The sequence below is a fragment of the Netta rufina genome, assembly GCF_964035555.1.
Source record: "Netta rufina genome assembly, chromosome: 11".
Lineage (NCBI taxonomy): Eukaryota > Metazoa > Chordata > Aves > Anseriformes > Anatidae > Netta > Netta rufina.
Window position 1 is genome coordinate 22,776,952 of NC_140134.1, and position 27,674 is coordinate 22,804,625.

The 27,674-nt window shown below is 40.0% G+C and overlaps 1 protein-coding gene across 2 annotated transcripts in view; it reads left to right on the top strand.

Moving 5' to 3' along the window:
• The window catches only part of IQGAP1 (IQ motif containing GTPase activating protein 1), a 61,378-nt gene extending 34,942 nt beyond the window's left edge, over positions 1 to 26,436 (top strand). For both annotated transcript variants that reach the window (XM_084293301.1, XM_084293300.1), the window contains exons 16-38: positions 1,834 to 1,924; positions 2,424 to 2,591; positions 2,987 to 3,129; positions 3,473 to 3,643; positions 4,767 to 4,850; positions 4,955 to 5,026; positions 5,117 to 5,186; positions 6,120 to 6,328; positions 7,378 to 7,533; positions 7,695 to 7,858; positions 9,008 to 9,232; positions 10,027 to 10,167; positions 10,262 to 10,346; positions 12,544 to 12,776; positions 13,558 to 13,690; positions 14,039 to 14,141; positions 15,680 to 15,815; positions 18,178 to 18,265; positions 18,691 to 18,903; positions 19,903 to 20,069; positions 21,412 to 21,534; positions 22,390 to 22,498; positions 24,159 to 26,436. In XM_084293301.1, the coding sequence (XP_084149427.1) occupies positions 1,834 to 1,924; positions 2,424 to 2,591; positions 2,987 to 3,129; positions 3,473 to 3,643; positions 4,767 to 4,850; positions 4,955 to 5,026; positions 5,117 to 5,186; positions 6,120 to 6,328; positions 7,378 to 7,533; positions 7,695 to 7,858; positions 9,008 to 9,232; positions 10,027 to 10,167; positions 10,262 to 10,346; positions 12,544 to 12,776; positions 13,558 to 13,690; positions 14,039 to 14,141; positions 15,680 to 15,815; positions 18,178 to 18,265; positions 18,691 to 18,903; positions 19,903 to 20,069; positions 21,412 to 21,534; positions 22,390 to 22,498; positions 24,159 to 24,272 (3,198 nt within the window). In that variant the 3' untranslated portion in view covers positions 24,273 to 26,436. The remainder of the gene's footprint in view (positions 1 to 1,833; positions 1,925 to 2,423; positions 2,592 to 2,986; positions 3,130 to 3,472; positions 3,644 to 4,766; positions 4,851 to 4,954; positions 5,027 to 5,116; positions 5,187 to 6,119; positions 6,329 to 7,377; positions 7,534 to 7,694; positions 7,859 to 9,007; positions 9,233 to 10,026; positions 10,168 to 10,261; positions 10,347 to 12,543; positions 12,777 to 13,557; positions 13,691 to 14,038; positions 14,142 to 15,679; positions 15,816 to 18,177; positions 18,266 to 18,690; positions 18,904 to 19,902; positions 20,070 to 21,411; positions 21,535 to 22,389; positions 22,499 to 24,158) is intronic.
• The last annotated feature ends 1,238 nt before the right edge of the window (positions 26,437 to 27,674 follow it).

The window sequence follows — 27,674 nt, forward strand, 5'->3', positions numbered from 1 at the left end:
TTCTCTGTTGCTGAAGCTGTCATGGGACTGTCTGAGCTTTCAGATAAAATTTGCCTGAGAAAGAGACGTTCTGTAGAAGGAAGTGACATTATATATGTTGGTTTCAAACCAAAACAGTGAGGAAAAAATGTGGAGGGTACGTAAGGAAATGTTCATTTTCAGTCCGGCCCTAAAACTCTTGAACAGTGTAAGTAGTGGCTCTTTTGTGCGACATTGATGATTATTCTATATCAGAAGTAAATGTTTGCTGTGTTCCTTTTATACAACAGTTGTTAGAGTGATAGCAGTTTCTTCTTAAGATTTCTTTCATGGTTACCTACATGAAGCACCAGTGGGTGGGGAGAAACTATGCTTGGAAGTTGCTGGATCATTGTTCATTATATATATTTTGGTACTTGGTAGACACTTATCTTTTCCTTCTAAGGTTTCTGCATGTAATAGTTGATTGGATTTCTTCAAATCACAGCCAAAATAAAGGATATTGTGTGATCAATACTCCATAATGAGCAAGCTTTTTAAAACAAAGACTCAAAACGTGCTCTTACTACTGTGCATTCACACCTAGCTGCAATATGTACAATGCTTTTTGGCTTACTCCTGCACGCATGCAAACTTCTATGGACAGGGCCAAGAATAGCCTGATGTACCATTAGTTACCTGAGACTTTCTAGCAGCTATGCATATGTGTGCATTGGCACCTTCATTTTTTTTTTTTTCCCCCTCAAAGAATACTTTGCAGATTTCATTTGTAGAAGGACTAACCTGTGTTAGTCCATGCTGAGGTCCACCCAGCTAGAAGACAGCTTTGCAGAAAAGGACCTAGGAGTCCTGGTGGACATCAAGTTGAACGTGAATCAGCAGCGCACCCTTGCTTCTAAGAAGGCTAAGAGTATTCCTGGCTGTATGAGGCAAAGTATTACCAGCAGGTCAAGAGAGGTGATCCTTCTTCCCTACTCATCATTGGTGAGGCTGCCCCTGAAGTACTGTTTCCGATTCTGGGTCTCCCAGTACAGGAGAGACATGGACATACCGGAGGGAGACCAACATAAGGCCAACAAGATGCGTAAGGATATTGAGCACTTCTCAAGAGAGTGCTGGAACTTTATAAAGATGAGAAGGTTCAGAGGGGGAATCTCATCAGTGTATATAAATACCCAAAGGGAGATGGAGCCAGGCTCTTTTCAGTGGCACCTGTTGCCAAGAGACAGTGGGCACAAACTGAAACACAAGAGGTTTCATCTAAACATCAGGAATTACTTCCTTACAGTGTACAGGTGACTGAGCTTCTGACAGAGGTTGCCCAGAGAGGTGGTAGAACCTTCTTCCGTAAAGATCTTCAGAAGTTGTCTGGACATGGTCTTGGGCAACCTGCTTGAGCATGGGGACTGGAACAGATAACCTCCAGAAGTTCCTTCCGGTCTAAACCATTCTGTTATTTTTGTGTTCCTTGGAAAGGCACATCCTCTCAGCAAATATTTCTTTAGGATTAACAAGTACAGATTCCTCTGTCTTGAGTTCCCTTACCTGACCTCTGCTTATCAGAGCAACTACCATTGACAAAATTTTGGGGTGCTTCTGTTTCCTGGTAATCAATTTTGAATAGGAGGAGGTATTGAGTCTGGTAATGCTGTAGCCTAGTTGTCTCTGCTAGTCACAAATGCACATGATGTCTGTGCTAAAGTTGGTTAGAAAGATACTTAAGTGCTTCTTATTCCCTAAGAGACTGAAAACTACTGTATTGGCTATTGCTCAGTACAGAATATTTCACTTTGCAAAACCAGTGATACTTTTCTCCTCATGCTGTGAACTCTTTCCTCGTCACATTCTCTTCAGGACACTCAGGATGAAACAGCTGTACTTTGGCTAGATGAAATTCAGGATGGGATTCATAGGGCCAACAAGGACACAGAGGAGTCCCAGAGATGTAAGTATCTTTTTGCTCTTTAGCGCAGCTGGCAGGTGGACTGGTCCACCTATCATTACGTCCCACTAGAGATGGTACTAGTCGTAGCAAAGGCCTCTTTTGGGTCAGTTAGGTGTTGTGATTGAGCTCTGTCAGAGGAAGCTGTCTTAACTAAAACTGTTGTCAGGGTAGAGCTCAGCGGAAGGATGGAACACTGTGTTGAAGAGAAATACTGTTAATAAGTCAGCACCATACTTGTGCAAAAATCCTGGGCTGTCAGGCACTGTACCATGTATAGCTGGATACTCCATACTAAAAAGACCTCTATACTACAAGTTGCCTTGTAGATTTTTAATCTATAATTTGTATGTGTATATATGTATATGTACAATTGAGTATTTGTGTACACACACACAGTTTCTGCGTGCATCTGTTGCCTTGCTCTATTCTGTTGTTTTGTCTTTGCTGAGTCACTAAGCCCCTGAATGCCAAGGTAACTTGCTTCCTTGTATTGTCAAAGTTTCCTTAGGAATTCTGGCCATTAATGAAGCAGTAGACCGTGGAGATGTTGGCCATACCCTGAGTACCTTGCGTTCACCGGATGTTGGGCTATATGGAGTCACTCCAGAATGTGCTGAAACGTACCAGCGAGAGCTGGCAGAAGTCAAGAGCGGAAAAATGGCAACAGGTGAATCACAAGTAGCTAATTGTTAGCACAATAAATCCAAAATCATTGCATGCAGAATGGAAACAAGATGGAAAAAAAACCTGTAGGGAGAAATCTTGTCTTATGGGTGTCTTGTTGCTGGAGTCTTGTGTTATAGGAAACTGAGTCTAGCTGGTAAACTAAATTTAAAAAAAAAAAAAAAAGAAAAAAAAAAAAGTAAACAGTGAAATATCCTCTACTTGTAGAATGCATTGTGCTTAGGTAGTTCTTGTATTAGTTCCTTAGGGTCGCAGACATTCCTTCTCTTGCTTGGAGGAAGAAACAACTGTACGTGTTTATTTCCTTATTGTAATATTTGTGTATGGGAAAGATAAGACATGTCTGGTTTTGATACTTACACTAGTTTCTGCTTTTAGGGGGCAATGGCAGTGAATGGGTGAAACTCTGGGTGAGAGGAGGCTATAATTATTATCATAACCTGCGTACCAAAGAGGGAGGATGGGATGAACCAGATGGATTTGTGCAAAATGACACACAACTGTCACGGGAGGAGATACAGGTAGGGTAGAAAACATGCGCTATTTTTCTGAAAAGTTGAAGTTCCCACTGTTCCAGTCCTTAATGCAACTCTTAAGAGGTAGTTTCAATGCAGTAGTAATGTTAACAAGCTTTGTAACTCATTTAGTTCACTGTGCACCACCAGCCTTTGCGTGTAAAAACTCCTTGTCCTTTTTCAGAAAATTTGTCCTGTTGGTAAAGGGGTACAGGACTGTGGTATTGCTGTTTATTGAAAGGCAACTTGGAAGTTTCTCTTGAGCGAAGTACAGAAAGCTACTGTAACATCCTATTTCTCGTATCACCATTCTTTCTTTCTGGCTCTTCCTACTATAACACTAAACCAGAGCACCATATCTGGTGTCACTGCGGCATACAACCGAGAGCAGTTGTGGCTGGCCAACGAGAACCTGATTACAAAACTTCAGGCTTGCTGTCGAGGATATCTTGTTCGCCAGGAATTCAATTCCAGAATGAATTTTTTGAAGAAACAAGTCCCAGCAATCACTTGTATCCAGGTAAGGATTTCCTTTAATTCTGCTTCAAACTAGTACTCATCAGTTGCTCTCTATATACACACTTATTGACTGTTTCTGTTCACTCAAACAGTTGTAACTCAAAATTATCTCAACCTCATTTTGCAAATTATCTAAAGGCATTTCCTTCCAAAGAGTCTTCGTATAGTTTGCTTTTCTATTTTACATATGAGCGATAAAGTCTCCTCAGGCAGAGCTGCAGAGAGGAGAAAACGTTTGAGGAAACTTTACTTTCTGCTTTATCATCTGGTTGTGTTTTTTGGGACTAGCACAAAACAAAGTATGCCATATGTCTTCATGTTGATAATACCATGGGATGAATAATTACTGTGATTCCTAATGAATTCAGGAGAAGTAACATAGCTTTCAGTATACCTGGGTAGAGTCTCTTCTCATTTATCCAGGGATTTGGAGAATTGAGGGCATTAAAGAGACAGTGTGATGATTCAGCATGAAGTTGGGCACATTTACAGGAGAACAATGAAAAAAATCTTTCTCCGGTGTTGTAACTGAAATGTGTGCAAATGAAATACATGCTTTGCACCCTATTAACACTTTGAGTTGTGTATGTGTGTTTGTTCCTGCCTAAATAGCGCACATGCTCTTTACAAGTATTTAATAATAAAATCCAATTCATTAAAATAACACTCTCACTTTTAGTCCAATCCCTTGCCTAACTTCTGTTCTAAGAATACTTCTGTTCTAAGAATCAGCGGTAATTAGTCCACTCTAAAGGCTTACAATTCTACATCACTCTACTTTCTAGCATAGCATCTGCCACTTGGCCCTCATGTAGAACAGTTTATGTGAATTTGATTGCTTAGTTATATACCAGCTAGTATACTATATACTTCTCTAACTGTGTTTCTGAAGGCCCAGGCTCTTCATAGGGTAAGTCTCTCATGGTTACAGTTGGTGGAATAAATAGATAGTGCTTCACTGTATATTTTCTACTGTATATCTCTTGTATGATAAGCATGTCTCCATTACATTTTACTTAGCCAAAAAGGAAGTTGGTAGCTGAGCAGCAGAAAGAACCTTAGGATTATAGTTACTTCTCTTTAATTTGAAAAGTAAAGTAAGCATGTGTTTTTTCTGTATTCAGTCTCAGTGGCGTGGCTATAAACAGAGGAAAGCGTATCAAATCCGTTTGGATTACCTCCGAGCACACAAGGACCAAGTAGTGAAGGTAGCGAAGGCTCTGCTGATTCGCTTATTTATTTAGAAACCTTTTGGGTAGTAATCTCTGTGGAAAAGTCTTGTATCTGACTTATTTTGGTTACTTTTCTATAGATTCAGTCAATGACCAGGATGTATCAAGCCAGAAGGCGTTACAGAGATCGTCTGCAGTATTTCAGAGATCACGTAAGAGGCTGTCCTGTTAAATGAATTCAGTATTTAACATTTTTACTCTTTCCTGAAAAAGTTCAAATTTTGTTTCTTTTTACATCCTAGATAAATGATGTTATAAAAATTCAAGCCTTTATCCGAGCAAACAAAGCACGAGAAGACTACAAAACCCTCAGTAAGTATTGCTAAGAGAATAAAAATAATCATAGCATGTTTTGCAGTGGAAGGGACCTTAAATTCCAATCCCCCTGCCACGGGCAGGGGCACCTCCCACTAGACTGGATTGCTCAAAGCCCCATCTAACCTGGCCTTAAACACTTCCAGGAAAGGAGCATCCACAAATTATCTGGGCAACTTGTTCCAGTGCCTCACTACCCTCTGACTAAAGAATTTCTTCTTTATATCTATCTAAGTTTACTCTCGTAGTTTAAAACCATTAGTCCTTGTCCTATCGCTACACTCCTGGCAAAGAGTCTTTCTCCAGCTTTCTTGTAAGCACACGTCAGGTACTGGAAGGCTGGTATAAAGTCTCCCTGGAGCGTTCTGTTCTCCAGGCTGAACAACCCCATTTCCCTCAGCCTGTCTTTATAGAAGAGGTGTTCCATCCCTCTTATCAGCCTCATAGCTCTCCTCTGGAGTTGCTCCAACAGGTCCATGTCCTTATGATGGGGACATGGAACTGTGTTCGTGGAGCTGAACATAGAACTTCAGTTGGGGTCTCATGAGAGCAGAGTGTAATGTGCCTTGAATCTCTGTTTGCAAGGGATATTGCTAGCGTGATGTATGACTTCCAGACAGTTAAGAAGATCAATTGGGATGAAGTTCAGAGAGTAGGTAGTTCTTGAGACTTGAAAACTTGATTCCAGATATTGCTTCCGCTGCTGAGAAATAGAACCACAGTTAGTGAGGTAAATTCAGCAATGTGGACTACTGTAGCCTGATAGCTTTTTAATTCTTTACTGTTCGATTCTGTCATGATTTACTCAAAACAAGAAATTACAGGTGTTGTCAGAAGGTGACAGGTGGTGTTATTTTTTCCTGGCTTGGTTGCTTCTTGACATGCTATTTAAACATTGATAAGACCTGATGTTTTATTTCTTGTTTTTAGTTAATGCTGAAAACCCACCTATGGCTGTGGTTCGGAAATTTGTCCACTTGCTTGATCAGAGTGACCAAGATTTTCAGGAGGAGCTTGAGCTAATGAAACTCCGTGAAGAAGTTGTAACCTTGATCCGATCCAATCAGCAACTTGAAAATGACCTCAATCTCATGGACATCAAAATTGGGCTGCTAGTGAAAAACAAAATTACACTGCAGGTAGGAAATGTGCTGATGGGAGACCAACTACAGAATGAACTGAGCCCAGCGGCAGTTAGCATGGAGAGCTCCTGGCCTTGGGTCTCAGTTGCTCTGACCCAGCGGAAAATATTGCCCCAGACTTACAGATTTTACTCCCAGTAAGTTCTTACTCCATTCCACTTACTTAGTATGTATCCCTAGAAGGACAACTGTAGAAGAAGAAACAAGACCTGAAGCATTACCAAAAAAAAAAAAAAGGCAAAAAAAAAACACAAAGAAAAGAAAACCCATACCAGACTACACTGACCCAATGAAAGCAACAGATTGTATGTTTGAAGGTTTTCAGACCTGTTTTGTTGCTCATTTTTCGTTAAATTGGTTGCACACTAGCTTACGTATTTTAGTTTCTCTTACTTTGGATGCTATAGCAGAGAGGGAGGTGATTTCAGAGGCTGAAAATATGCTTATGCCACTTGGAGCTTTTTATTAAAGGAGGTCCCCTCTGTCACTTTGCTGATAATTAATTTCATGCAAAAAAAAAAAAAAAAAGTCTCCCTGATACAGCAGTGCCTTTTATTCAAGATGAAGTTCCAGTCGGCTTTTCATTTGGTCCTGAATGGCATGACGCTAGCCGTGTCCCAGTTTGAAGTCTGAATCATGGTAGTAAAACTCATGTCTGAAGGAGGCTCCAGTTCTTGGGCCTGTGCCTGCAGCAGAAAGCGTCATTGCTCTCTGAGTATGTAGAGGTAGCTAAATATAAAACAGGACTTTGAGGATTAAAGCCCAATTTAAAAAGAAAGATTTTTCTCAGACATTTTTAGGATGCTACCAGCTCTGATAGTAATTGCTGCCAAGGGCGACTAGCCCTTCTGTGGTTCTCAACAAATTCAGAAAGTCGGGAACAAAACAGCGAAAGCACTGCTGTAGGAAATAATGCTCTGCTTCAATAGCCCTTGACACTGCATTTCCACATCCAAGCAAGTGGGCTCTCAGATGCATTTTTTTTTTCCAATATTGCATGCTATTAAATATTTAGAGTGGAATCTGTCCCTGTCTGTTCCTTCCAGGATGTTGTTTCGCATAGCAAAAAGCTTACCAAGAAGAACAAGGAACAGCTCTCTGACATGATGATGCTGAACAAACAAAGGGGAGGTTTGAAAGCTTTGAGCAAAGAGAAGAGAGAAAAGTTGGAAGCCTATCAGCATCTGTTCTACTTACTTCAGGTATGGAGAATCTAGTGCTGGTAGAGCATTCGTCTTGTCATAGAGGCTTACATGTTTTGGCAGAGTCTTTGCTTGTACACTATTGTTTTGGACCACTGTAGTTCTTCATGATACTGGCCTTCGTGGACTCATGCACTAAGCATTTTTTATTTTTGTTACAGACTAACCCAACCTACTTGGCCAAACTGATTTTCCAGATGCCTCAAAACAAATCTACAAAGTTCATGGATTCTGTCATCTTCACATTGTATAACTATGCATCCAATCAGAGAGAAGAATATCTGTTACTGCGGCTTTTTCAAACAGCATTGCAGGAAGAGATCAAGTATGTGGTAGCATATGGCATGGCCTTGCTGTCGAATCAGTTTTTGCAGTTTCTAGAACTGAGGCAGTTTTCACATGGTGTCTCATGCTACTATGCAGATAATGCTGAGCTGTCCCTGCATTCTGCTCTTTCCATTTCACATTATTCATTTTTGTAGTCTAGAAAGAAGCTTGTCCATTAGGAATGAAGCCATTTCACTACAAGTGAAATCTTTTAGTCAAGATTTCACTTCTCAACAAGGCAGCTATTTTTTATCCAATGCAAAATCTTCCTAAAATTCATTCTAATCTGAATTCTTTAATGTCTGCTTACAAAAACTTTCAACAAACTGCAAACTCAGGCTTTACAAGCCAGAGACAGAGCGTAATGCTAAGCTCTCTGGATTTTCAAAACACTTATGAGAAGGCTGAAAATGAGAAGCTTTATTGTTGGCATTTTTATTGACTTAGGGACTCTGGCTGCCCTCAGGCATATTTTGGTTGGTCATTTGAGCCTCAGGAGCTTGATATTACGTGACTTAAGTTCTTTATGATGCAGAGTTGCACAGCTTGCTGTGAAGAAGAATGCACATGAAGTACTGGAGGAGATTACTTTTTAAGCATTTTAAAAGTTTTTTTTAAATATGAAGATGGCATGTGACCTGAAACAGCGCAAAAAAACCAACCAAACAAACTTCTTTAAGTTAGATCATGTTGAGAGTAGTTGTTTAGGAAAACGCTGATGCTCTATTATCTTTCGGTGTATTTACAATAGTTATATACTAGGTATGGCTTCTGTTACGTGCTTATTTTTAAATACTGAAAGAAGCCTGCAGGTCTTTTTCTTCTGTCTATGTAAAACACCCTTTATTTCATCTATATTTTTGCACTGTTCTCTAATAGAGCATACAATTGGATTTACAGTAATTGTCATTGACGTGCCTACTGACGAGTCATGTTGGAATTCCCAGGTGGTGGTCATAAGGTTCCTCGCCTAGTCTGTCTTGAGAATTGTTGCAGTATTATTCTTACATAGTGTTGCAGTTTATTGATGTATTGAGATTTTAATACAAAACCATCATCTGTTTCCTGATGGTGGTGCTAAGAAGCATACCGAAAGCCAGTAGAATTACGCATACCTTGTACTTAATATTGATTCTTTCTTCTTCAGATCAAAAGTAGACCAAATACATGAAATTGTGACTGGGAATCCTACTGTTATTAAAATGGTGGTAAGTTTCAACCGTGGTGCCCGTGGTCAGAATGCACTAAGGCAGATCCTGGCACCAGTTGTGAAGGAAATCATCGATGACAAATCACTCAATATCAAAACTGATCCGGTGGATATTTACAAGTCTTGGGTTAACCAGATGGAATCTCAGACTGGTGAAGCCAGGTATGGGAACTGTTACTACTATGTTTTTCTAAGCGTTGTCCAGCTGCTGTGCATTGCTCTGTTAATCATTTCTGTTAATCATCCATGGCTTCACTGTGTGCATCTGTCCAGCTGATGCTGTCTTTTCAATCTCCTCAAGATGGCTTTCTTCTGAAAGTTGTAAAGATCACGTACTGGTGGTGCTGAGAGTATTGGAAGGGAATATCCTGAAGATGGAAGGAGAAATTTTTTTTTTGCCTGTTTTGAATCGATAATTAGCTATGAGATGCCTTTTAAGCTAGAAGAAATCATAGGAAGAAAAATTAATTGAGAATCAGTTCGATGTCAGTCTTTGTTCTTTCTTTTTTTTAATGTACTTTAAAAGAAAGGGGAAAAAAGCATACAAAGTAAAAGCCAACTCTCAACACACCACACTGCATGATTTTTTTATCATCTTAGTGTTGAAATGTGCAGCTTGCTCTTTCACCAATTTATTTGCAACCTGAGACGCTACTTTGTCACAGAAGGCACTTTTTTTGGCCTAGTGTGCATGTTGGTATGCTGGACAACAAGGGACAGTTCTGAGTTAGCTGGGCTTTTTCTCACAATGGCTATTGCAAGGAGAGCAGAGGAAATGAAAACAAAAAATCCTTAGCTCTTCCAGTGCCTGGACTGTTAATTGAAGGTAATGCACAGCTCTTGACAGGCAGTGAATGTAGGCTTGTTTCTGTGTCAAGTGAGAAATTCTGCGTAGCACTAACAGAAATAGGCTAATGTGAGGACTACTCACCTTCACATTTGACTTTTTCAAATAGCAAACTGCCATATGATGTTACACCTGAACAAGCTCTAAATCATGAAGAGGTAAGGACCCGCCTGGATGCCTCAATCAGAAATATGAGGACGGTGACAGACAAGTTCCTGTCTGCCATTGTTAGTTCAGTCGACAAAATCCCGTAAGTCTGCTGTACCATAGTTTTATCCTGTAGAAGTTATTGGTGGTAGCTTCATGCTTGCAGCAGTCTTAATTGCCTTTTCTTTCCTTTGAAGTTATGGAATGCGTTTCATTGCCAAGGTACTGAAAGATTCCCTGTATGAGAAGTTTCCTGATGCTGGTGAGGATGAACTTCTGAAGGTGAGGAGCTGAACATTTTGTGAATAATTGTCAGCCAAATTGGCTGTGGTAAATGCATCTTTTTCTTATCCTTTGTTGGGTGTATGTGTGGTGAGGAGCATATGCAAACCTATATACAGGTTATTTATTATTATGGATATAAAATGTTTTACATTGCCTTTGATTTTTAGCTTCACGTGTACGTCATCTGAGATGTAATATAATGTCAGAAGGAGGCATCCCACTGCTTCTGCTCTGCTTCTAGTATCTTGGGCATTGTGTCCTTTAGGTTTCTTGGGGTACTCTTGCTCCTGGAAAATAAATCTTGGTTTTGCTGGTATGATCAGAGCCAGCTGCTCTTTCCTTAAAGAGACAATGTCAAGTTAAAAGGTCTGCATGCAAATCTGTTATTCCTAGTTAACCTTATCTAAGATACTCTAGTGTATTTTAGCAGCAACATACAGTGTTGTTTTTCGTGATGTCTGGTCAATTTTGTATTTTGCATTTCAGTAGGTATGGAGAACAAAAAAAAAAATTCTAACAGTAGGCACTCCCAGATGAGTATAGCTTTGTGGCTTTCATTGAAATTTATTTGTTTTTATGGCTTTTTGTAATTTTGAAGGTCTTTATGCCTGTGAATGCTTTGCTTGTTGATAAAAAAACAGCTTGGATCTTAAAATACTTGACAATGTCTCTTTAAGCTTCTCTGCCTCTGCTTCATTACAGAATAATTACCAATCTGAATGCTGTTTTCTTCTCTCTTCTAGTTCTGTGCTTTCCCATTCTGAGGCATCGATTCTTTCTGTGAAGGTGAATTAATTTTTTCCATCTGTAAATTTAGGTGGAAAACTGCGGTTTTTATTAATCTTTGTGGAAACAATGTAATGGTCCACATGAAAGTCAAAACTGCAGCTGTGTGCAATGACTGCTCGTAGATTTGTTAGGACCCAAAGCTAGCTATGTAGTACTGTTCCTCTCCCCCTGTAAGTTTAAATATTATTAATATGGTTTCTCTCACAGATGTATTTTCTTATGACCAGTAGTAAACAGTTTAACTGTTGTAATCCTGTGATGTCATCTGGGAGAGTACAGCAGGAGCTTGCATGAAACAGTTGTCAGAAACATGACTCTGAAAGCAGTTAATAATTTCCCGGGCTGCTTAGCAATGGCGAGGCTTTTTCTCTGTTTTCAGCTTTTTCTTCAGTCCTCTGATCTCTACTGTGCATTCAAGTCACATGTCAAGCAGGAGAAGCCAAGATTCTGTGACCTGGCCCTCTACAAATTTCTGTGAACCACCAGAAAATACTAGAGCATGCGGTGTGAGAACTTTTGCTTTACATCAGCATGCTGGACTAATTCCTTTTCGTTGCTGTAATTACTTTAGGCAAAATACCAAATACAGGTTACAAGTATATGTAAGAGAGTATGAATAATGGGACATCTTTATTTTTGGTTCCATGAAGTTTATTTTTATTGCTGCTCACATTTAATGAGGTAAATGGGATTTTGAAATGCCCAAGGCCATTCATCTTCTATACTTCTGGGTTTCTTACCTCTGGATTAAATGATTTCTCCGTTACTCTCACTTAATTTTAAGTGGTAGTCTGTAGCTGAAAATGTTGCTGGCTTATACAAGCTATTCTGAAAGAGAAAAGGAATTTGTAGAAGGGGTGGAAAGTAGCTGCTATTTTCTCAGTTTAACTCCTTGGTTTACAATGCTTCTTCACTTTTTGATTTGCTGGAGATGGTCAGTTCTGCACGCATCTCTAAGAATTAGCTCTTGTTCCTTATGGGACAGCAGTACCAGGTTCCTCTATACTACGGTCGTTCTGACCTCTGTTAAACTGAATTGTTTAATTCTCATGACAGACGATCGTATGCTCATGAGTAGTTCATTGTAGTCTGTAATATTGTCTGCCTATATATGTTTTTATAGGCTAAAATATAAAATCTTCATGCATAGAAATATCTGCAGCTGTATTGTCCTGGAACTAATAGTTTTTGTGTTGACTGTCCCACTGCATCTTCATATATAAATGCTAGATTCTTTATAGCATATGCTTGTACACAGCAGCACAGTATACCATTTATCTTGGAAGGGACCTAATGCTTACAATAAAATAATTTGCCAAAACTCATTTGGAGAAGTTTCAGTAAAATTCACTGGGAGCCTATACCAATTTCTTGATGTGTTTCTTCTCTGCTCAACTTTTCCTAGATTGTTGGCAACTTACTCTATTATCGCTACATGAATCCAGCCATTGTTGCTCCAGATGCGTTTGACATCATTGATCTTTCAGCTGGAGGTCAGCTGACCACGGATCAACGCAGAAACCTTGGTTCCATTGCAAAGATGTTGCAGCATGCTGCATCCAATAAAATGTTCATGGGAGACAATGCACATCTAAGCATCATTAATGAGTATCTATCACAGTCGTACCAGAAGTTCAGGTAGAAGACTTTAGCCAATTTAAGTTGAGAAGGGTGGCGGGGATAATGTTGCAAATAAAAAGGGATGAAAATTAATATTAAATATGATAAATTCCATCCCTGTCAAATATGCAGTTTGTTGAAAATAAGAGATTACACCTCAGACTTCCATAAGCATCAGTGATAGTGCCAGGTAAAATGTGGACCTGGAATTTATGAACAATACACAGTATATTAATGAGATTGCTACCTCAGGTGTGTTTTGACTTGCAAGTTTCTAGAATAAAGTTTTTTTTGTGTGTGTGTTTATTGTGACACTGTGGCCATGAGCAACTAGAGTGGACATGCATTCTTTCCTGTATGAACCCTGCTTTCCTGTGAAAACTAAATGGTGCTTAGGAATAAAGCAGGCTGGCAATTAGCCGTTCATGTAGTAGAAGAAGCTTTTCATTCAAGAATTGTCATCATACACCTTTCATCTTTCGGAAGAAAGAAAACTAGAGATTGCTGGGAGTGAGGGGTGTAATTGCAGCAAAGACGGGATGTGTGAACAAGGTCACAAGAACCATAGCCCTTTCCTGCTGATGCTGAAAAAAAAAACAGTGCCCACATGGCCAATGACAATAGTTGAATTTTACTAGGTTACTTTTCATGTAATAAAGTAAAGCTGACCAACTGTAGGATGCTATACTGTACCATAGTTTAAAGAAGAGTGATTTGGGCTTATCAGGGAGAGTTGATGATCTTGATAGGTCTTGTGACTTGTTCTTCTTTTCTCCTCTTTTTTTTTTTTTTTTTTAAGACGTTTTTTTCAGGCAGCCTGCGAGGTCCCTGAATTGCAGGATAAATTTAATATTGATGAGTATTCTGACTTGGTGACTCTTACTAAACCAGTTATTTATATTTCTATTGGTGAAATCATCAATACGCACACTGTAAGTATACATTAGCTGCAGTTGCTCCTTGTAAGTAGTCCTCACAAAAAAAAAAAGATTCTGGTTGAAACTTGAAGTAACCAAATACAAAAATGAAAGTTGTCATTTGATTGTAGTGTACAAGAGCTTGTAAGTTTATAGAATTCAGTAATTTGGTAATTTTTTAAAAATTATTTCAAAAGTATGTGAGTATGTGATAATGGCACAATTTTGAATGGTGATATTGCAGCTTTGGAGTTTAGCAAAGTAAGATCTTTTTCTAAAATACACCAGTGCAAAGTCATGTAACTCTTCTGTCTAGAAAAGGTTTTATGATTAACAACATAAATGTTTTTTCTGTTCATCTAGCTGCTTTTAGACCATCAAGATGCAATTGCTCCTGAGCACAATGATCCAATTCACGAGTTGCTGGATGATCTTGGAGAAGTTCCTACAATTGAGTCCTTAATAGGTGACCTATTTTATTTTACCTAAGAAATGTGTGATATTACCTCCTTGGATGATGTGAAGAAGTGCAGTGTTTCAAAAAAAAAAAAAAAAAAAAAAAAGTCACCATTGGTATCACTGGTTATCTGGAAGTACGTAATCTAAAAAAGAAGGAGCAGCAAATTTGTTCCAGTTTATTCCTCTGAGTGCAGAAGTTGTGACCCTGGGAAAAAAACAAACACAAACATCTCTCTTCTTTCTTTTTGTCCCCAATCCCGTCACCTTGCACCACTCCCATTTCTAGAAGATGGACAGAAACTTAGAAATGTTTTTTGTTCCCTTACATTGGAGCCATTTCTTTGTGTGTCCTAGCTTGTTTGCAAAGATTTATCATCTGTTATGGAGATCTTTATGTTCCTCTTCAGAGTTGATTAACAAATATATTAAACAACATGTGTCCCTATAGCAATCTTTGGCATAACTTTTTTTCCATCCTATTGAGTGTTTTCTATATGGTGTTGAGCGTTTGATACAGAATTTTCTTTTTTCTCTTTTTTTTGGGCTGGAGGGAAGAAGAAACTAACTTCACTGTTAAAATCTGTGGAAATTTTTTAAAATGCTACCTGAGCCACAGTTCAGTTCTTCATGGTATAACAAACTGAAAAGTTTCACAAGCCTCTCCTTTTTTTTTTTTTTTTTTTTTTTTAATGTTGCAGCTCTTGGTTTTTATGGTGCAGCTTTTGGGAGCGTGAAATCTGTCTGCTGGGCTTTGGGGATGGATGGACACGGTTTTTCTGAGAGGATGCAAAAATAGTTAAAAAGTTGCTTGTTGAGGAAGTTTGGAACGTTCTAAAGGAGTAATTGCTAGCACGTTTTCTTCTGAGCACTCACAAAACAGAAGTATTATCAGAGAGAACCTAAACCTTGAGTTTAACTAGAATTTACCCTCCTTCACCGTTTCATTTCTCCTGTGTGTGTATGGTTGCTGTGGTTAATGTCTCAGTTTAATATTTCTACAGCCTTTTAAAAAGGGGGCATAAGGGGGAGCAAAAAAGCATCCTAACAGCTGTTCTGATGAAAATTCAGCTACAGTTGGAACAGGTAAAATTCATTGTGACAGGACAGCTTACTTTTGTTTATTAGGAGAGTACAAGCTTAGTTGCCAACAAAGGCTTTGCTTTTTGCTTGGAAAATTCATTCTAGTGAGGATGTGGTCAGAAAGACGCACTGATATTTTAATTTATAAAGTATTTTGGTCGGCTACTCTTCTTGGTAGAGAGTAAGATGCTGAGATAGTGTGTAATACATACACATCACCCTTAAGGCATATAAACTAGAGATTATGTGGTGCCTTTCCGGTGTGTGTAGTCTCTCAATTTGTGAAGAAAATGTCCGTTGATATATTGAAGATGTTTTCAAGTGCTAGTATTGCAACAACTTTTGACAGTAAAGGAAACAATGTAGTTTTTCTAAGGTCTGTTATGTCGGGGAAAAAATGTGAAGCCGTAGTAGTCATGAACATAAAGAATGATGTAGTATATAAAATCTTTTTTTGCTTGACAGGGGAAGGGTCTGGCAACGTTAATGACCCCAACAGGGAGATGCTAGCAAAGACAGAGGTTTCTCTCACGCTCACTAATAAATTTGATGTTCCTGGTGATGAAAACGCAGAGATGGATGCAAGGACAATTCTGCTGAAGTAAGTGAAAGATAAACTACCCAGTATGTTTCTCAAGAGAAGGGGAAGAGTAGAACCTGAATTTTCACAGCTAATCTGCATGTGAAAGTAGGAGAACTGAAGTTTAAATCAAGCAAATGTGGTACTGTTACTCAAAATGCATTGAACTTGTAGCCATGTTGTTTAAATGCTGTGGCTTTTAAACTTGTTCTTGCTAGTACTTTGTCACTGTAGAATTTGTCACTCTTTAAAAGCGTATCTTGGATGATTTCAGAGAGGAAAACATTCCAAAACAGAAAATATTCCAGTTGTGAGCAAGTGTGATGATGACAGCAGTTGGATTTATTCATTGTAAATAACTCATAGCATTCATCACAATTTACTTTTACCTCTGAGGTTTATTGATGTAAAATTAAGATTGCCTATATAATGCCCTTTGTGTATTTTTTCAATAGAATACATGTGACATAAGGAAATGCTATGTGTAACTGAATGCCTAGCATATGTGATGCTGTACTGCTGAAATTGCTAGTTCTTATGGAATTTGCTGATTTATATAGCCTTTGAGTAGACTAAGTCTTTATCCTGTTAGCGAAGTGGAAGACAGTGATAGTGTCTATGTAGCTGAGCAAACTCATCTAGTGGGTGATGCCCCTGCCTATGACAGGGGGGTTGGAACTATATGATCTTTAATGTCCCTTCCAACCCGAGCCATTCTATGATTATGATATGAGTGATGCCGCTCACCTTTTTTGGTTTATGATGCTCTTTTGTACCCTCTGCATTCTCTGTCCCAGACTTGACTCTGATAGAGGAAGACTAATAACTTTTTGGGAAATGGAGGTGTTTGTAGACTGATCAAAGTAGAGCAATGAATAGACAGTGATTTCATTATTGCCAATTTTTTTTTATTTTATTTTTAAATTGGGAGGACTTAATATTGACTCTTTGCCAGTTTTAAGCAAATCCCTGTTGCTGGGATTTATAGAGCAACTACCTGGTATGCAGTTAGGCATTCACCACCTCTGATGCGTTCCTGCTCAGATTCTAGATAGCTTAACTGAGAATTTTGCAGATCTGCTTACACTTGGCCTAGATGGAGCAATGATCTCTTAGAAAAGAATTTTATCTCCAAAAAATAACGTTAAATTACCTGGGTTCCTGTGGTAGTTTTACTTAGGTGGGCAGTTGAGCTCCACCACCACCTCTCTCACTCTCCCTCTCCTCAAAGAGGAAGGGGGAGAAAATACAACACAGAGAACTCAAGGTTTGAGATGAGAAAGGTTTAATTAAAGTGGAAAGGGAACGGGGAGAAAAAGAAACAAAAGAAACAGTAAGTCCTCACAGAAGCACAGAGAGAAGGGAAAAAAATTATTCTCTACTTCCCATCGACGAGCGATGTTCGGCCATGTCCTGGGAAGCAGGGCCTCAAAACGCAAAGTGGTTGTTCAGGAGGAACAGCCCCCTCCCCCACAAGAGCCCCCCTTTTTATTTCTGAATGTGACATCAGGTGTTATGGAATATCCCTTTGGTTGGTTTAGGTCAGCTGCCCTGGCGATGTCCCCTCCCCATCACTTGCTCACCCCCAGCCTGCTGGCTCTTGGGCGCTTGGAAGGAGTCCTCATGCTGTGCCAGCACTATGCAGCAATAGACACAACACTGGAGTGATACCAGTGCTGTTTCAGCTACGAGTGCAGAGCACAGCACTGTGTGGGCTGCTGCAGGGAAATGTGACTCCACCTCAGACAGACCCAACACAGTTTCTTGAAAGATATGTCAGTATTTCCCTGTCCACCAGAAGGTGACATTGATTTCAGAAGTAAAGATTTATCACACATACATGCCTGAAGTCATCTAAGATGTGAATGGTAAGGAAGGTGTTGATGCACTTCGCATTATGCCAGAAATAATTCTAGCCTGATTACAAATTACTGAAGGCACAATTTGGTGCTGTCATTTGCCTCAGGGACAGAATTGTCTCAGGCTAGGCATTGGCTGTGGTTAAGTCACAGATCTCCATCTTTGATCCTGAGATCAAGGTATGACTGTTTGTTATTAAATTAGAGACGAGTACCCACTTTGGTTCAGTTAGCATACATGGGGGGAAAAAAAAAAAAGTCCCACGGAGTACTTTTGCTACTTGTTACAAAGCACTGAGGTGCACTTTTGGAATCAGTTTCCAAACTTTTCACTGATATAACAATCTCAAAAAAAGTAAATCAATTACCGGAGTTCTGGTCCGGTCTAATTTACATCTGGCTAAGTGCATCCAGTGATGATATGACTTCAATGTAAAAAAGTATAACTGTTGTTATTGCAGAGCAATATTGAAGGTCTTCGGGCCTAAACTTTTAATCTCCTGTTCTCCTCGGTTTCTCTGCAGCACAAAACGCTTAATTGTTGATGTAATCCGCTTCCAGCCAGGGGAGACACTGACTGAAATCTTGGAAACTCCAGCTACATCAGAGCAAGTATGAAGAATTTGTTTCACCGCGTTCTTTTTAGACTGAGAAATTGTTTTTATCTAGATTAATGTGGGTATACTTGGTAATCTGCATTATGTATTGTAGTGAAGTTGTCTCTGCTGATGTTGGAGCAGCATGTAACAATAACGAGGAAGGAATGTAATGGAAATAAATTGTACGTGTCAATCTTAGTCCTCTGAGAGTTGCCAGAAAATAGGTATCTAGAAGACTTCCAAACAGTAGGTAGATTTCTACTGGTTCCTGTACGTGGAATGTGTTCATCAAACATGGATTCGTCAGAGTCAGTACCAGAATGACTGAGTAAAATTCTTATCATGTTATGTCAGAGTTGTCAGGTGACCTGATTCTAGTTCTTTGTCACCCTAAAAAAATGAATCTGCTAACGAGCTTCTAATTTCCTGTTTTTCTAGGAAGCAGAGCATCAAAGAGCTATGCAGAAACGGGCCATTCGTGATGCCAGAACTCCTGATAAGATGAAAAAATCCATGTCTGTAAGGGAGGACAGCAACTTAAATCTTCAGGGAAAAAAAGAGAAAATCAAGACAGGCCTGAAGAAGCTGACAGAACTGGGGATAGTGAATGCTAAAAATAAATACCAGGAACTAATCAATGACATTGCAAAGGTATGCCAGTTGGTGGTTTCCTAGTCAGAGTTGATTTTTTTTCCACAGTTTGCAGTGTTGGGAAACTGGCATGGAGTTTTCAGGAGGTATAAGTTTTGCAGTAGGTAGACATACAAAGCATACCCTTTGCTGCAGTGTTTCCACCTCTTCACATTTCAAAATTCCTTTATTTTTATGAGAATTTTACGTTTTCTCAAATGACTGTGTTACCAGAATCTGAGATACCTTAAGAAAGTGTTACAGTGCCTCTACAAACTTTATCATGCGTGGAAGTTTTTGCCCATAACCTAAAGAAACCCTAAGTATTGTTTTTGTTTGTTTTGTTTTGTTTTTAATATATCCATTCAAGAATACCTAAAATGCTGATGTGGGAAGTTAACAAAACGACTTGTGGAAGAGAGATAATGCTGTTGTATGTTGCTATGTTGATAATGCATTTTATTATATCATACGTTTGACAAAATATTGTGTAGGAAAGATTATGTGTGTAAAGTGAATGAATTGTCACACGTAGAGACCAGATTAAGTATCAGAAATGAAAACAGAAGTTGACTTGAACATGTGATGTTTTTTATTCAGCTGCTCATGTAACTTGCTTAAAAATAACTGACTGACAAAGAAAGATGAGGAAGTCTATACACTGTTATGGTTATAGTTTTTGCTTTGTAAGGTACCCTTCTTACCTGGTGGAGGCAAAAATTGCTGCCTTCCTTAGATTGCATACTATAACACTATTAACATACACTATGACAGCATTGAAATTTGAGAGAGCAACAAAAGGTTAGAATGAACTGCTGTGTAGAGTTGATTAGTTCAACACGGAGAAGCAATGACACTTAAACTGAGACAAGTGTGTCTGAGGAATCTTACTACAACTTGTATTCTGAAGGAAGGCTAAATAAGATCAGTGCATCTCAGTATGTCTCAGTGCTCTGGGCTCGAGCAGCCAGAGAGCTTCAATAACCAGTAGGTCTCTGCATATCTTGCTCTGTGCTGTAGGATATCCGAAATCAGCGTAGATACCGTCAGAGAAGAAAGGCAGAGTTGGTAAAGCTGCAGCAGACATACAGTGCGTTGAATTCCAAAGCTACCTTTTATGGGGAACAAGTGGATTATTACAAAAGCTACATAAAAACCTGCCTGGATAACCTGGCTAGCAAGGGCAAGTAAGTATCTCAGAACTATGCTTGTGACCCTAGAAATGCTCCTTACAGAAAGAACATGTAGGTCCTTGCTAAAAAAGAATTGTAATGTCATCTGCACAAAGCTCATTGGCTAGGCTCTTCACTGCAAAGGTGGGTTCCAGGGAAGGGTCTCAGCAGTGGTGGGGAGTACAGGGAGAGTGGTGGTGTCCCAAATGGGGTCAAAAAGACATATTTGAAAGAATTTTGTCCCTTTGAGTGAGGGAAGTGTAGAGAGGCCAGAGAGAATGGGGGTGGTTTGCCCAGATAATGCATATGCTGCTTAGTCAGTCTGTCCTATCGTCCTTTCTTGGAGCAGAGAATGAAAACAGCATAGTTACTTACAATGACAGCACTGATCATGAGTTGTCCTCTTTTTGTCCCAGAGGGAGTGGTGCAAGACAATTCAATTTTCCTGAAAAAAAAAAAAGTCTGCTTTCCCAGTTTCTTTTCTTTATGTTGACAAGGATTGGCATCGTCCTTACTAGGCTAAGAACATTTTTTAAAATAACTGGGTTTGTTTGCCTTCTCCCATTTTTCCTCTGAATATGCTGCAGAAGTAACTTCCCGTTTTGAGGAAACTTCAGATACGGGTTTGGACGACTGTGGTTTGTTGTTGGAAAGGGTGTGAAGCACGGATTTGTGAAAAAGGGAAATATATTAGCCCTTTAGTCTGAAATTGCTGGCATTAGACACCCTTGTTTAAAATAGAATGTGAAATGAAAGGTAGGCCAGGTCTTTCTGTTTTCTCAGACACACAGAAAATTTTAACTCCAGTGCAGTGACAAAGGACAGGCAGCAGGGTAATGAGTAGTCTCATGGGTCAAGATGGGCAACTTTAATGGCTCGTCCATTGAACGTGTGGTCAGTACACTGAGATTGAACAGGAGGTGAGATGAAAAACAGCCTAAATCTATCAGGGCCACAGGTCATACTTAAATATATGTAGCATGTGTAATCTTGGATCCTATCATTAATTGCACTTTTTTTTTTGTTTCTGTGTGTGTCAAAGTAACTTACCGGTCCATTTTCAGAGTACCAGTTAACCATAAGAACATTCTCTTTTGCCTAATGATAAATAATACTTGTTTCTATGAAGTGTTGTATTTTCTGCTCCTGTAGTGTAAGTTATTGGTAAATTGTCAGAAGATCTGATTAGAGCTACAAATGCTTTGCAGATAAACTTACTAGTAGGAATATATCATCTATCAGCCACGTTAATCACAGTTGATCAGCTATACTGGTTTTAGCTACTCACCCAAATAGGATTAAATGTTTGCTGTCTGACTTCTCTTTATTTGTTTGACTGAACATCAATTTTTTCCAGGGTCTCGAAGAAGCCTAGGGAGATGAAAGGCAAAAGTAGTAAAAAGATTTCACTAAAATATACAGCAGCTCGACTTCACGAGAAGGGAGTGCTTTTAGAGATTGAGGACCTGCAAGTTAACCAGTGAGTGTTGTTTTATGACTTATAAGAGCTAAATAGCTTACCCATTTCCCTCTTTTTCTGGGATTGTTGCATTCTCTTATAACTTGTCTTGGTGCTCGCAGTTGATGAATGGAATTCTTTTTGGAGCTACAAGGAGTCTTTCCACTCTGTTCATCCTGAGATTTGTCTGAGTTGGTGACAGGCCGCCTAGTGGTTAGCATTGTTGGCAGACTTAGCTATTAAAGGTGAAGACATTGCCAGACTACACAGACAAAACACAGGGCCAAGAAACCTTGTATTGATTGGTCACTTAGGAGTTCTCTTATTTCTGGTTAAACAGGAGCAGATCGCTGGTAGAGAAGTTTAACAGGGTTTAAAGATGATACCATCTTCCCCCCTGCAGCCCCACACTCCCATTCATGGAAGGGTACCTCCTTAGGTGAATTGCTACTATGGTTAATAACTCTCACTGCTGAAAAAACAGCTTAATGCAAGCCTGAGTTTGTTCAGATGCATTTAGCTAGCCTTGAGAAATTGGTCTGTTTTTTGCAGGTTATAGACAAGTGGCCTGTTACTAATTTTTTTTTCGACCCTGAATTGAATGATTTTGTACTCTGCACTAAATGGGGTGTGGATGTGCGTGTGCTGAAGTAGGTTGTGCTTGCATGAAGATGTGATCTCCCAGACATAAAACTGTTAGGCTTCTATTTGTTGTTGGCTTTTTTTGGTCTTGTTGGCTTTTATGGCCTCATTCCGAATGGAGATAGAATTAGAAGTTACGAATAGAATTCTTAAAAAATTATCTTTGAATAATTATGTCATTAGGAACTGCATGTTCAGTAATGAACTGTGATTTTTAATTTCTCAAATATACAGGTTTAAAAATGTGATATTCGAAATCAGTCCAACAGAAGAAGTAGGAGATTTTGAGGTAAAAGCAAAATTCATGGGGGTACAGATGGAAACCTTTATGTTACATTATCAGGTAAGAACTATCCTGTTTAATGATGACATACTTTCTGCCTGAACAGTGTGAAAAGCTGTCTCAAAAACAGATGATCAAGTGAAACAGATGCAATGCAAATGGAGTATTCAGACTAATTTGTTTCTTTACTAATGAAAGCTTGATCTTGATCTGTATTGCTAGTTACGCTTATATATGTGCACATATATGTACATGCATGAGCACTTTAAACAGCCTTCTGCTGTAGCAGAAAGATCAGGAGCCTGTGTCAGCAGTCAGCTAGGCTTGGATGTGTTGACATCAGCTACTTGTAACTTACGGGTAGTCTTTCTGCCACCTTGCAACTGGCTAATTTAGCTAGAGAATCCTCAACCTTTATTTACGCAAAGCTACCGAACAGGAATGCAGACTGAACTTGTGCTGCATGGTTTCCATTCTTCTTCCCGCACTGGTATTGTTATGTCTGTCATCTCTGTCTACATCTGTGTGTCTGCCAAAACCTGGTCCCCAGGAATCGTTAGGTATGTTAATCGTGGATGTCTCAGGGATCTTGAAACAGATTATACTGTGTAGGGAGCTCCTACGCACAGATAAATCTGTGTCACACTCAGTAATCAGCTGCTGGAAGGGACAGCTGTCTTGCATATCCCATATGTGTGCTCTGAGAACACCTGTAGCTCATTCCAATTCTAATCCATTGAAGATGGTCACAAACTCTTGTTCATGTGGCTACCTCAGGTTGCTCAGTCCTCAAGCACGTGTTGCTGTACTGATGTGTCTTTGTAGAACTGCTGTTCAGAAACAGCAGATGTTCTGAGAGGGGAGTAATGAGGAAGCTGCCATTGCTTTTCCAAATACAGCATTAGCAATGGCTTTGCTTGCGTTGCCAAGATTTTATAGAAAGTAGCAGAAATAGTTTTCTGATATTTACTCCAGCATCACCCAGACTCTACAGCTGCAGGAGGCAAGTTCATATTTCAGAAAACACACAACGTTTCTTCGTGGTAGCACAACTTGAACACCTTCTCCAGTATGTGGTGGTCAAGAGTGAGAGCTGCTGAAAGAAATTCATTGCTGAGATGAATCGGTGCAGGTAGTCTTAATGCTTTGTCAGGTGCGTCACAGACAAGAGGAAAGTGCAGCTAGAAATACTGCATAAATACTGGAGAGCTGGAATCAGCATCATGTATTTATTACTAATGGAGGTGCTGTTTATTTCTCTGACTTAAACTGCTGTTTTAAACTGCCTCACAGAGGTCTATGGCAGATAGGCATTTTAGAAAGCCATACTGTGGAATGCTTTAATGTTTCATGGGTACATGATAACATTAGGCATATGGAAGTGAGACCCTTTTTGAAAATTAAACTTTGTGGCTGTTACGCGAATGAAAAGCGTGACGATGTCCAGATCTGAAATACAGCTTTCTTGGAATTGCTTTCTAATTCTGCCCTTTTGTAATTTTTATTTTCTGTAAGCACAGATGAAAGATCTGAAAAGTCTTAGCGCATGCAAAATAGCAAAATATGTTGCTCGATGATTTGGTCTTTAGCTTGCTTGTTTTTCTAGCTTATGCCGTGTGCTTTGTGATGGGTATTCCTCAAAAGCTTACTGTTTCACAGGGTCTTGTATAGTCATAAGCTGTTGAGGATTACTCACTCATAAGTGTATTCTCTTTGACAGGATCTTTTGCAGCTGCAGTATGAAGGCGTTGCAGTCATGAAGTTGTTTGACAGAGCAAAAGTAAATGTCAACCTTCTGATCTTTCTTCTGAACAAGAAATTTTATGGAAAGTAACTGACCTCTGCTGGCAAGTCTGTGAAAGGGGAGATAAATAGAAACCTGCATATATGACTTGTAATGATTTAGCTATGCATCAGTATATGCCCATACCTTGCTAAAATATATCAAATGTATTATGACAAAGGACTAAGAACCTCTTGTGAATTGACAGTGCTGACCGAGTCTGTAGTGCGTTGCTTCTTGTACCTTTATGACCTTTATGTTCTACTTGGAAGGTCCCCTGAGAATGTATTTTTATATGGCACTGGGGATTAAACTATTATTAGGATAAACTTAGGGCTGCTTTATTTGCCTAATCATGTTCTTTATAAGTCTTGTATTCTGGTTATGTGTACAAAGAGAAAGATTGGCACTATAGAGCAATTGATTTATTGATTTGCCTCATGAAGGAAAAAAGTTAGAGATTTTATTCAGACTCCAGTTACTCTCTAACAGCAATGACTGCAATGAAAAAATTGTTGAAGTCCAGGTAATCCATTTGTTTGTGAGCTTGTGGCAGTGATGACAGCAAGCCAGTTGCTGAGAATGCATAGGGTCTGGAGAATTATTAAGTGTCATATGGTTGCTGAACTACTCACGATTATGTGTTATAGACACATAGAACAGCTTCAGTGTCTTATTTTTCTTCATTTGTTTCTCTTAATGACACTATATAATAATTTACAGATGGCCCATTACATAGAAGGACTGTGGAGGACATTTATTACTGCATAAGGATGAAAAGAAGCCTTTTGGGAGGGGAAACTGAAAAAATCTTAAGATGTTAGTTTTTAGTGCTGCTTGCAAAGCATTTAAAATGTATTTTTTTTTTCCAGTTTAGAGCAGTGTTCCATGTATCTTTATCTGATTCAATAAATGTTAAGCTCTACCTGCAGACTTGTCAAAAAGTTCCCTTGGGGGAAGACAACTATCTTAAATAGGTCAGTCTTTAAAAAGTTAATTTTTTTCTAGCTCTATCGAAGTCCCCATTTGTTTTACTATTTAGTGGATTTTTCACCACAGCAGTGGTGGTGCTGCCTGTTCTGCTAGATTCAATAAAAATACAGAGACTCTTAAATAAATAAATCCAATCATGAACTAATTGTTTGTTCTGCCCCTTCTTCCGCCCCTGTTTTCTTCTTAGTATTTCAATTTTTTTAGAAGGGACATAACACTTAATTGCAAATTTCAAGTTACTCAATTGTCACTTTCACTGTTCTTTCAGATTACTGAGTTAAGTTGAACTGCCTTATCTCTGACCTATGTAAGCACTAGTTCATTGGCTTAGATCTTTGCTTATAAAAGCCACTCGCAATATTTGCAATGGTTACATTCCTGAGGATAATTTTTCTGTAATTCTTTAATAAGCAATTACGTCTTTCAACCTGCTAACATCTAGACTGTATTAAATACTATATTTTAATGCTGATGCATGTGGGGTCCAACCCAATAACAACAACAACAAAAACATCCTTACATATCAAACTGAAGGTAGATCTTTACAGTGCAGATCATCTGAAAGAGGGAGACTTCAGAACTGGATTTCCACTGCTATCGGAAGAAGAGATGTGTAATGGGATAAAGGTCTTGACTTGTTTCTTTAATTTTTTCTTTAGCTGCTTCTGAATTTGCTGTACCATAGAAGGACTTAAAAATTGCATTCCTTTGATCTGGGGATGGTGAGAATAATGGTGGAACATTATTAAATATTACTAAGAAAATGCAGCTGTATTCTGCAAGCTCTTGAAGCACAGAGATTGATTCCTCCATTTTTTTCTAAATAAAACACTTTAAATATATTTTTTTTAAACTACAGGTGTGGTCAGATTGGGGAACAAGGTAATGAGGTATTAGCAGTTACCTTATTATAATCAAGGAAAACATCCTTAACAGGTGACTTATAATACTTACCTCTTGCCTTGAATTGGCAAAAATTGGAAAAAAAAAAAAAATGGTTGCTTGAAAATAAGTTTAAAAAAAATGGAAGGAGTCTACTCATTTTTGCTAACACTATCAAACTAGAGAAAAAACTATTAAAAGATTCAGTCACAGCACTGAGTTATATGTATTTTATAATTTATTGGTGGCTTAGCTTTGCTTTACACCCTTGTATTTATGATGAAAGTAGCTACATGTATAAGGCAAGTCTGTCTGTTGTTCTTTGCTAGTAAAGCGCCTTTGTAACTCACATCTAAGTAAAAAGTCATTTGTCCCCATGGCTGTTGTATGCAATCTTGATCAGAGGAGGCAGCCCCCTAGCATGAGAGCTGGGCCCTGGGAGCAGCACGCCAGCAGCAGGCAGGCCTCACTCAGGGAGAGCACAGTTAAACATTGTTGGGTGGCACCACTCACCCTGTGGCACAGGTGTGAGGCAGTGGCAGAGCAGTGCAGGAAGGGCTGCAGTTGCCACGTACCTTAACAGGGACTGGTTCTGGCAGGGCTCCAGACCTGTGTGTGGGAGCCCGGGGCTGTGCTCCTTCCTCACTCTGAGGCTACTTCTATTTTCCAAGGAATGTTGCTATTTTTTTTTACTCAGGAGGAGAAGATGAGGGGGAGGCTGAGAGCCAGGCCAGGCCCTAGCCCTGCTCTTGGTGATGCCGGAGGTGGCACCTGTGAAAGTGGGAAGTTGGGCAGGAGGCAAGGGGGAGGTGGTAGGGAAGCTGAGCGGGAGGTCCACGACGTTTAACACAAGATTAGAGGACAGAGCGTGTGGTGTCCTGCAGTCTGTTAGACAGTGTACTCTTCGGGCTGTGGGCTGCAGGTAAGAAAAAAAAAAAAAAGCGTTTCAGATTGCCCCAGCTCCCAGTCGCGAGAAGCACACTGCACAAGGCAGATAACGTGCTCCCTGACGGCCGAGGGTGCAAATTTCTGCTTTAATCGTTCGTCCTTTGTCGGGAAAAACGTGCAAAGCCGTGCCTGCCGCTCTAGCGCGGCCACCTTCTGGCGGACAGTGGGTACTGCAGGTTTAAGGGCGCCGCGCATGCGCGGTGGCGCCCGCGGGCGCCCTCTGCCCCCACTTGCTCGTGGGAAAGGGGTACTGCAGGCGGCCGGGAGCCGCGGAGGCGCCCGCGAGCGCCCTCTGCCGCCACCTGCTGGTGGGAATCGGGTACTGCAGGCGGACGGAGGGCGCGCATGCGCGGTGGCGCCCGCGGGCGCACTCTGCCGCCACCTGCTGGTGGAAAACGAGTACTGCAGGCAGCCGGGAGCCGCGGAGGCGCCCGCGAGCGCCCTCTGCCGCCACCTGCTGGTGGGAATCGGGTACTGCAGGCGGACGGAGGGCGCGCATGCGCGGTGGCGCTCGCGGGCGCACTCTGCCGCCACCTGCTGGTGGAAAACGAGTACTGCAGGCAGCCGGGAGCCGCGGAGGCGCCCGCGAGCGCCCTCTGCCGCCACCTGCTGGTGGGAATCGGGTACTGC